General features: G+C 32.4%; 1 protein-coding gene across 3 annotated transcripts in view; it reads left to right on the top strand.

The window, feature by feature from the left end:
* Window positions 1-1,156: 1,156 nt before the first annotated feature.
* LOC108905494 (serine protease 7-like) overlaps window positions 1,157-11,613 on the top strand; it is a 28,788-nt gene continuing 18,331 nt past the window's right edge. For 2 of the 3 annotated variants that reach the window (XM_018708368.1, XM_023454175.1), the window contains exons 1-2: window positions 1,157-1,401; window positions 5,710-5,913. In XM_018708368.1, the coding sequence (XP_018563884.1) occupies window positions 1,308-1,401; window positions 5,710-5,913 (298 nt within the window). In that variant the 5' untranslated portion in view covers window positions 1,157-1,307. Of the gene's footprint in view, window positions 1,402-5,709; window positions 5,914-9,338; window positions 9,577-11,613 lie in introns of all 3 variants that reach the window. The other variant, XM_018708369.1, reaches the window with a different exon arrangement.

Genomic DNA, 11,613 nt, shown 5'->3' with positions numbered 1-11,613 from the left:
CTCTGCTTGTTTTTTTTTTATAAAATTACCAGCAATAAAGGAGAATGTAATCTAGTGCATGTAAAGTAATTGCAGAAAGGCAAATTTCAGTTTCTGAAGATATTTGAACCAAGAAAATATATATCCATGTAAATTTTAGGGAAGTAGCAATAGCGTTGGGACAACTCTTTAATTATTTATTATTTTACTAACAAATATTTTACTGTCCAGGATATTTTTTACAAATGAAAGTTATAAATGGCGCATTAAACGAAATTTATTAATGATTGCGTCAAAAGAAACAATTCCAATATAAAAAAACTTTTATAAGGCTTATACAATTAAAGTTTTTATTGCATCAACATTTCGCTCATTTTTAACCATTGTGAACATCTAATTTGCAATTAATACAATAAGAATTCAACATAACGTATATGTCCTCGCTGAAGTAAATATAAACTAGTAACGACAATGACATAGTTTGGAATGACCTCTAGTCACCATTTCTCTTCATTTCTAAAGCATATGCCAAATCGCTAAGGTCGTGACCGGACCAGTTTTAATCTTACTGATATTTTGGTAATATTTAGTGCCCATTTAGAGTAGCTTTCATGAATTTTTTCAAATTTTTAATTCAGCGCCTCAAGAAGTTACGAACTTTGGGTAAAAAATTTTCAAATACCTGTAACTTGGCAAAAAGTGACTGACTTTTTTGTAAACTGATAGACACATCAATAACAATTAGGTAATGCGGTCATGTGTAGTAGATGAAAAACTTATTAGTGGTGGGCATTTGTGTAGAAATTACTACGCGTAAGTTGGTTTGTCATCTTTTCGTTTGTAACCAATAATTCTGTCAATCTCAATCGATTTCTAAAAACGGTACGTCACTATATTCGCAATGAAAAGGGCTTTAAAATGATGTGCCACAAGTGGGGTAGTTGCATTTGAAATTTTTAAGTTGGGGTTGCTAGGCATTAGGGGGATGAACATATCGAGTTGGCTTGACTGTCAAAAAAGCTCCCCCCAAGAACAAAAATCGACGGGTCCCGGCGAATTTTGAAATATTATTCGGTTCTCCAATTACAGGGGGGGTCAAATTTTCGTTGGGATACCCTGTGTGTATATCTTAAGCGAGCACAGATGTTGGAAATTAGTTTTCAGCATTAATCTTCCTTTCGCCTTTCCTAAATGTTTCAAATCTGTTGTTTGTTCTTTAATGTGTACTATCATTAGTTATACCTAAGTTCGGTGGAGCGAATCGTGAGAGATAATAGTTCAAAGATTATCAGCGGGCAATATATGTTAAAATTATTTATGGTTGCAAAATGAGGTGGTCAGGCAAGTGGTTCTATTTATGCTTAATTTTTACTTTTGGTGGACTGCTTTCTTTTAATGGAGGAGGATACGCGACTGTACATGGTAAGCCAGTTTTTTGAAGATAAATTTATAGTAAAATGTCAACATATATCAACAAATAAGGAAATTAAATAATTGTTTTTGTAAGACTTAATCACATACAACAGACAAATTGTGTATTCAATTTGTTTTCAGAATATAGTTCAATTAGCACCAAAGAAGCCCGCGCAGTATCTTTATGGAAAGTGGCTTTCGACCATTTTTTTTTTGAAATTTTGTTATGTGTATAGTTCTTAACGCCTGAATCAAACGTATCAATCGACACAACATCTGAACGTTCTTTGTTTTCGACCTATGGCCCCTGAAATTTTTTTTTGATAAAAAGTTTTGCTTATGTTGGAAAAACATTGGCAGTAATCAAATAGGTATGTACTAAAACATACAGGGCGTCCAAAAATTTCAAAATGTGAAATTTTCCCTAAGCAAAGTGCCTTTAATTTTGTTCTCGTTAAAAATTGTGTTAATCAAAGTTGTTCAAGAACTCAAGAAATGCTTAAATATGTACGTAAATATTGTACCTTTAACAACGGTAGCCTGTAAACCAAATAAAAGTAGCTTTCCTAATTAAAAGATGGATATACCTATAAAGAATAGAAATAAAAAATTAGAACTGGAAATAACAACAACAACGACGAAGCAAGTCCTATTCAACTTGTAAACCTCCAAGTAATACACATTTTTCTAATCTTTCTCTAAACTTGTACACATACGAGATCATTTCTTTGTTTATGGTGACAACCGCTTCCTGAATTTATTAAGTAAATCAATTATCGTCAAAATCGTTTGAATAGGTACACTTTTACGCTTTAGGTATCCCCATAAGAAATAATCTAATGGGGACAAGTCCGATCCACTTGATTGGGAAGCGAACGTCTAGACAGTTTCTCACTAGAAATGTAGAATGTGCATGGCATCCGCCTTGTTGAAATATTACTTTTCTTCTGAACTCAAAATTTTCGCAAGCTAGTTCTACCAAATAGTTATTTACACAATAAAGGAGGTAAATCATACTTAACTGCTGCGTGGCGTATAACATTTTATCTGCTCCCACAGTTCTGTTGTTTATGGTTCATGAAATAAAGATTAGGTTTTATTTTTTGACATTTTTTAATAAATTCATTTTAACATTATTCGAAATCTTGCAAAGTCGCCTTGGTTGTTTGGATTCTGGCGTTTCTAAGGCGTTTATAATAGTATATTACACAACAAGGTTTGAAAACGACTCTTTGCACACGAGCGAGACATATTGTCATGCGACAAGTCGAGCGAGTGTGCAAAGAGGTTTTCAAACGAGTTTTTTACTATACTCTTTATACGACTGCAAACAGAGGCCACAAAAATCAAAATTTAATTTAAATCGTTTTTATTACGAAAATTGCCAACGCTTTAACAAAATAAATTAAATACAACTTTTAATTTAACCCGTTTTTATTAAGAAAATTGCTAACGCATTAACAAAAGAAACTAATATTTAATATTTATGGTAACATTTGAACATTCCTTCAAGGTTACGCTGGGAAAAGCAGTATTATTGTGCACCTTGTTTTCGGTAATAGAGAATATTTTTGGTGTCGTGTTTTTAGTGCAGTTTTTCAGCGTGCGGTCGTTGTTTTCTTGTTGTATTCCAGTAGACGATCGTTGTTCTGGTTCTGTGGCAGCAGAAGACACTGAAGACTCTATCTTTTTCGAAACTTCCATTTTATTTCTCAAACAGTCATCAACGTAGCCTTCGGCAACTGTACTGGATTTCCACCCTCCATGGCGTTTGAGGGCAAGCAGATTTGAGCCAGAATTGACTAAAATTGTGGCCGATGAACGCCGAAAACAATGTCCCGTGTAACTTTCTGGATTCTCTAGCATCAAAAACTTGGCGATTTCCCTAGCCATGTTTCCAATTTTGTTGATGCCAACGTTTTGGCTTGAACATTTTCCGTTTTGATAGTTTAAAAAAAACCTGCCTGTCTTCAGATTAGGAGGACGAAGAGCACAGTACTTTTTTTAAGATAGTGTAAAGGTTTCCTGTAATTGTAAAACACCTTGGTACCTTTGTTTTTGTATTCTTCAGTTTAATCAGCATAGCACTGCCGAATTCTTTGGTGTCTTCTATATTGAGATAACATAATTCCTCCCTTCGACATGCCCCAGATGGTCCAACTGCCACCACCGCCTTGATAAGTAAATATTTGTCGTCTGATGCTTTCGTCAAAAACTGGCAAAAATCATCTTCTGTGAGGATTTGGGACTTCTTTGGGACGTAGTTTTCGGATTTTCGTTTGATTAGCGCTTGCAACTTTTTATAGCTTCCAAGATCTATGTTGTGATTGGCACTTAACGTTGACTTGAGCGTCGAAAAAATCGTCCACAACGTCGAAGATTTATATTTCTTAGATAATTCTTCAAAATACACCATTACTGCGTTTTCTTAGAAAGTTTGGACATTTTTGGCTAGTCGCCAGTCCATAAATCGGCTTAACTCAGCTTCATACCTGCTTCTTTTCTTTATATAAATTATAAATTGTCAGACGAATTACGTCACTCGTCATGTCATCGATATTCCTAAATTTTTGTTTTCGCTTCCTCTTTACGCAACGAATATGTGAGATCTATTTACAATTTCATTATCTGATTTTTCATTTTCTTCCTTTTTTAAACAATCGTGAATATTTAAAATTAGACACTGACATTGAACATGTAGATCTTTATTTTTAAATTCTAAATCTGTTTCATCAACAACCGGTTCTACTAATTCAGTATTTTCTGGCGGTATTTCCTTTCGTTCTGTTTCAAAAGGTCTTCAAAATGCCATGTTGTAATAATATTGGTAAACAAAATATCCCTCTTATTTCTCCCTTTCGCAATTGTAATATGAATTATTAATAGAAGGTGCCTATAATAGATTAAAATTACCTGAATCACACCAAATTCCACATTGCTAGGCATTTTGTCAACAACTGAAATTTATGGCCCAGTCGCCTAGTGCGGCTGTGTTTGTGCGCCGTTTGCCCGAACGCGCATTATTCAACTGGGCACATTTTTAACACCTCCACCGTTTAGTTCGACCAGACCTGTATATGGGTACGGCTAAATAAATTTGGGAACAAGTTTTTCAAATATTTCAATACCGAATTGCTGCGTAGCGACCGAACCTGGTACATACTGCCTAGCTCTTTGGTCTTCAATTGAGATCGGAAAGACTATTATAATTTATATACAAACATTGCGGATGGATTCCTCATCAAAAAATAAGCATAGCCGATAGAGTTCTGTCTTGAGGTGCCTCATTTTTCAGATGCAGGGTATTAAAGGCAATAAATCAAATAAAAACTATGAGGAATTTGAATAAGTTTTTTGTTTTTAATTTTTTAAATTTATATCACTGCAGAAAATTTACAAAATCTCTCTTGAAAGAAAAAAACATATTTCTCAACACTGTGACACATTAAAGGCCGAAGCTACATCTTTGAGATTACTTCCGCCAAATTTAAAGAAATTTTCGACAAAAAATACATATTCGTTATTCAAATCTTCGCACAAATATTTTACAAAATGTTTATCAAATTATTGTTAACGTGTTAGTCTGTGACTCAGAGGAATTCCTCTGAGGTCTGTGATATATTATTTCGTCGATCGCGAAAATAAGTTTTCGACGCAAAATTTTACGTTGCATTGTTCTAGAAAATTGTACATTTCAAAAATTGCCACTAACACTTAAATAAGTTGCACTCAAATAATAATATCATGAAACCTAAATGAGATATCAACAATCCAAGAACATGTGGTTATGCGCAACGCAATTCTGCCAACCACATATCACGAAATATCTCCATTACAAATACACCGGCCATTCATTTCACAGATCAGCAGCTACTTTCTTAGCAGAGCTTTAAAGGACTTTGAAGGATCCAAAAGTTACAAAGTAGTTGAAGAAAAAGCAGCAACAGAAAATCAAGATTGATACAAAAATTTTGAGCGACAACAATGCTGACGTTGCCTCTACTACTGTTTGTTTAACGGTTACATAAGCAAATAATAGCAGAATGTCTCACAAACAAAATGAGCCTCTGTTAATTTTATTAGTGGAAACTAATTTAACAATACAACTTTTAATTTTACAATAAACGTGTACTAATACATTGTTAATTCTCTAATGTCGTTTTCTTATGTAAATTATAATTATTTTACTAACAAAATTTAGTCACTAATGATTGAAATTTGATTTTGATCACTATAAACAACCTGTAAAACACCTACAAAACAACAACTGTTCTGCAAATTATTATAAAAAGCAATAATATAGCTATCTTTTTTTAGCAATGATTATAGCATGTGAAACGCCGAATAATGATACTGGAATTTGTCTCGAAATTCGAATGTGTCCTGTCCTCTTCAATCAACTGATGAACAAGGAATCCTGGCCATTTTTACGAGCTTCCCAATGTGGACAAGAAGGAGAAACCACACCAAAAGTATGCTGCGGAAAATATGGCAACTTCAGAAATGTCAACAAGAATATTGGTATGATAATATAGTGCTTTCATAAATCGAGTCCCACGTGACCGCCAGTGATTAACACAAAATTCCCTAAAGACAGAAAATGAGTCCAGTGGAGTACATATTAAATTCTTTACAAACATTGAACTTTAATTTGCAAAATATGTTTTTTTTTTCAACAGAAAATATTTTTTTACATTTTTACTTACAAAATAATCATACTCCTCAAGACATTTTGAATTTTTATCCCATTCTATGTTAAAAAAGTATTTTCTTAGTGAAAGCGAAAGTTCTCATTTTAAAAATATCTTTTGTAATCCACTTTGTCAGAAATAATGAAAATATTGTTAATAAAACAAAAATTTGTCATTGCTTTATTCATTTTTGCTTCAATATTTAAATCTAAATTATAGATACGTATATTAATTTACCTTACAATGTTAACATAAACAAAAAGATTTTTACTCAGATAGGTAACAAAAATTTATTATATCAACCTTTATAATAGATTCAAAATGACCATCTTCTTTTTCCAAACAAAAATGTACTCTACGTTTTATGCACTAAAAACGCGTTCAAGATGAATCGGAGGATGTTTATTTCACGTTCAATTGCTGCTACCAGCTATTCAAAAGCATTAAGAGGATGTAACCAATAGACTGGGCCAAAATCGACTATTTTATTTTTTGAAAGATATATCGAGAATATTATTCAGAATGACGAAAAAAAAATATCGTGAGAGTCTGAGCCCTTAATATTAGTTTTAAGAGGTCTATCATCGCTAGTTTTGATTTTTTATTCTTGATTTAATTTTTGCGTCAAAACTTTACCATCGAGGTAAAAAAAATTATCTACATATGTTTTGAAGGAAAATGAATGCCCTACAAAAAAGGTCTGATCGAAAATTTTCGGCAAACGAGCTGTTTCCATGTAATCAAGCCTTGAAAATTGATATGTTTAACTTTTTATAAGAATTTTATAAATAACGAACAAATTAATATCTGAAACAGAACAATACACATTTTCAAAGGAAATTTAATGCTCTACAAAAAAGGTCTCTTAACACTTTTGCATAAATTTACTCCTTCAAAAGTTATTCACGATTGAAGTTGAAGTAAAAATTAAATTTTTGTTTTTTCGTTTTGGACACAATTTTTTTTCAGTCAATGGAACAAATTGATATTATACATTATCGACAATTATTAATATATCAATATTAATAATTGTCCCTATCTATATAGTCACCAAATATATCCAAAATTCATAATATACTCAAATTTATTCTCGCTCAATAGCTTCTACAAGAACGTAGTTTTACTGTCTCAAAATAATTTCAAAAATAACAATTATTTAGTTTTACTATTGAAAATCATTTATTAACAATTTTGTATACATTTATATGAAAGAAAAATCAGATTATGGCTCATATAAATATTCAAGGTCATTTTCACTCACCAGTCGACGTATAAGTTGAGGAAAAGCGAAAGTAATAGAGGGGTAAGGGAGGAAAGTTGATAGACGCGAATTCGTATATATTAATGAATATAATATTATAAATAAATAATCTTCAGTAGTAAAACTACATGATTGTTATTTTTAAAATTATTTTGAAACAGAAAAACTACGTACTTGAGCGAGAATGGATGTGAATATATTATGAATTTTGGATATTTTTGGTGATTATATTGATAGAATAATAATTGTCGATAATGTATAATATCAATTTGTTCCATTGAGTGAAAAAAATTGGGTCCAAAATGAAAAAAACAAAAATTTAATTTTTACTTCAACTTCGATGCTGAATAACTTTTGATGGAGTAAATTTATGCAAAAATGTTAAGTAACCTTTTTTGTAGAGCATTAAATTTCCTTTGAAAATGTGTATTGTCCTTTTTCAGATATTAATTTGTTCGTTATTTACAAAATTCCAAAGTTAAAAAGTCAAATCGAATAAACATCGATTTTCAAGGCTTGATTACGTGGAAACGGCTCGTCTGCCGAAAAATTCAGACCTTTTTTGTGGGCATTCAATTTTATTCAAAAATATATGTCGATAATTTTTTTTACCTCGATGGTTTGACAGTTTTAACGCAAAAATTGAATCAGGAATAGAAAATCGAAACTAGCGATGATAGACCTCTTAAAACTAATATTAANTCAAATTTATTCTTGCTCAATAGCTATTTTTTCTACAAGAACGTTTCTCCCCAGAATGACCCCCCGGATACCCCCGCAGAGCCGCCCCCGAGCGCCCCCGGGTAATTCCAATGCCAGAATTGAATTCGGCATTCCCGAAAACCCCCGAGTAACGAGTTTTGAGCGATTTTCATGCACGCTGTCATTTCTCCCCCAATTCACCCACCGCGCACCCCCACAGAGCCACCCCCGTGCACCCCCGGGTAATTCTAATGCCAGAATCGAGTTCGGCAGCCCCAAAAACCCCCGAGTAACGATTTCCGAGCGATTTTTCCGAGTTTCCAGTCGTTCCTATAATGGTGCAAGTAATAGTGCAATTGGAAAATGCAATTTCCGGCCCAGAAAGCATTATTCAAAAAATGGCTTAACCAGACGATATAGACTTTTTTCTTGGGACCTTCCTGAACACAATGCAGAAAACCGCATCTCGATATCTGCTTCACCTAAAAATTTCCGCTATTCCGATCGATTTTGATCTAAATGCCCTGGACTAGTACTGTAGCTCCATCTTGTTGAAAATACCCATGCTGCAGTTTATCGCCATGTATTAATTCCCGGGCTTGTTGCATTATTTATTACTTCTCGGAAAAAAAATTGGGCCTCTTATATAATAATATGTCTTCTTGAAACTGCTACTGATACCCATCTTCTGAGGATGTAACGTCTTTTCAATAAAATTGTGCGGATTTTCTGGAGCCCAATTCCGCTTTATGTTAAAAAATTTACAATTTCAAACTACATTTATTAAGTTTATCGCGGTAGCTGTTTGAACAGATAACTGCGAAACAGGTTTCTTGGGACTTCACACCATTTGTTCTAGAGTATCTTCAACAACAAATGGTTCTGTTAAAGCAGTAGGTCTGCCTGTCGACTAGCCCTTGCGAATGCAATGTTTTCCCTCATATCTTTTGATAAGGCTTAATTTGTAGTTTTTAAACAAACCGTATACGATAGCAGCATTGTTCCATACAGGATTGCACAGAGTAACACCAAGTTCCATATGCGTTCCATATACCACTACGAAAAGCTATTTGTTCCGGTGTAATCGTCATTTTTACACAAATCTACAAGAAATAAGAAAGTAACAAATGAAACATAACCTTAAAACATTCGTTTAACTTACCTTAAAACGCCGAATTTTCGGAGTTCTGAAAAGAACATTTTTTTTTCAACTCAACAGACAAAGATTAAAGAGGCGGGCTTCATTAAAACCGTGGTTTTACTGAGTGTAGGTCTTACCTTTTTTTTTGTAGCGGAAGATGATGTTTTACCAAAACATTGCGGTCGTCAGAAAGACCTGCCAAGCCACGACAAAATAATAGGCGGTAGAAGAGCTTTTATAGGAGAATATCCTTGGATGGCTCTTCTGTTGCACAAAAATAAGTATGGTCAAGATGTTCTTGGATGCTCTGGTTTTTTGATACATACCAAATACGTCGTCACAGCAGCCCATTGTACACATGCCAACTCTAATAAGCAAAAAGGACCGATGTACGTATAAACATTCCAACTTAACATTTTTTTAAAAGCACAATACTATTGACTGGATACAGTTGCACAAAAATACAGAAAAACCAGTCACAATACAGTGGCGGCTCGTCGTATGAAGCAACTCAGGCCGGATCTCACTGTAAAATTTGGCTCTCACAACATATATTTTAATATTTACTATTCTACTATTTACCTAAATAAACAGTTAGGTAAACTAATTTCCAATTGCCTATTACATTTATCAAAAATCGAAATAACAGTATAAAATAATAATTGTTTGAATATTGAACATATCGCCGCTAGCTGTTTCCATCAACGCGGCATTGAATACTGTTACTAGTCCCCACCACAGTGCGGCTAGAAATTCTTTGCTTGTAGGCGCGTCACACATGCCTACAATATGCTACAGTTCCCCCTCCACGCGAGGTGGTTAAAATAACGTGATTTAGGAGGGAACTGAGGCCGGCTCAAAGCTGCTTATAGCTTTAGTGTTTCAGTTCGCGGTTAATGTACGCGTTGCATAGTACGCGGGTAGTGTCTAATGTCAGTGTGAGGAATAGTACAAAGTTTCATAGATAAGGACAAGGCAGGTATTAATTTAAAGTAAATAAAAAACAACTTCCTTACAACAAAACATAGTAAGACTAAATTTAACGTAATTTAATAGATACTTAAATGATCTAATACCTGCATAGGTAGCAAATAATGAACCTATCTCACAATATTGTCTTATCCTTTGAAATACTTTTTAAAGACGTAATGATGTAAATTACTGCTCTAAAGAAATTAAAATCACTAGTCAAAGAATTTCTGATTTAAGAAACGAAGAAAAATTTTAAAATATTTTGAATTATGCGAAAAATATTACTGGACAACCAAGTAAACGAGGCAAAAGTTGCGACGAATTAGAAATATTTCCCCTTAGTTAAGTACCTACTCGTTTTGGGAATTTACATAATTTAAATTTTCTTGCTTTAATAGATTCCTTAAAATTTCCCGAATATGCAAACAAATATCCTGAAAAATCGTTTGAATGTTTGTTACAAATATATCCAAATGTTTTTGAAATAGATAGATTGAAAATCGAACTTAATATTTTATACAGAGATGAACAATTTCGTAATTTAGAAGAAACGATAGAAATATTATACAAGGAATTTAAAATGTTATTTTTGGAAACATACAAATTGTTTTTTGCGAATTTAAATGACGGACAAATAAACCTGTTTTATAAACATATTCACTATGTTTTTAAAAGTGGAGGCAAATGAAAAGCCGGCGGCATTGTTTTATATGTAAATAGATAAGTTGGTTGGCTATCATATGAAAATTTGTTTTTATATTTTTTCATATATTTTAATATTCATAAACCAAGTTCCTAAAGTTTTGTTAATTATTAGGTAAATATATCCTACATAGTTTTTTTTCTGTTACTTAATTTTATTGTAAATGCAATTTTTAAAGTTCTGATATTATTATTAATAATATAATTTTTTAATTTACGGTTATAGTAGGGCTATTGGCGAAGATCTCCGTAATAAAAAATTACGTGGAAATGTATTCCTACACTGAAAAAACAATTACTTTCTATTAAAGCAATCGATTGTTTTGGATGCAATCAGTTTACATTTATTCTAGTTACATTGAGATAAACCAGTTACATTCAATACAAGTCATTTGATTTGTTTGAATTAAAAAAAGAAACAGTTTACAACAGGTTTGTCTATAATTAACAAATTAGATTTAATATAACCATTTATGATTTTAGAATATTTGTTAGGCGAATTAAAAGAATAAATTTTTAATACAAATTTATATTCGTTTTTATTTAATAAATATTATTTTATATTGGCCTATCTAACGTTACAATTAAACTTTAAAGGAAAATTATTCCAAATATATAATTTCTTAAATGTGAACCAGCTGGTTATAAAAGTTAAATTTTTATATAGTTTAAAACTATTATCAGTTCAATAGTAAAATATATTATTTAAAAATTATTCCAATCACGTGACCAAGTTGTGTTCTCCCCTGACA

This window comes from Anoplophora glabripennis, unplaced genomic scaffold, assembly GCF_000390285.2.
Source record: "Anoplophora glabripennis isolate ALB-LARVAE unplaced genomic scaffold, Agla_2.0 scaffold231, whole genome shotgun sequence".
Lineage (NCBI taxonomy): Eukaryota > Metazoa > Arthropoda > Insecta > Coleoptera > Cerambycidae > Anoplophora > Anoplophora glabripennis.
The sequence above is the reverse complement of the archived record's forward strand: the minus strand, read 5'-3'. Positions and strand labels throughout refer to the sequence as shown.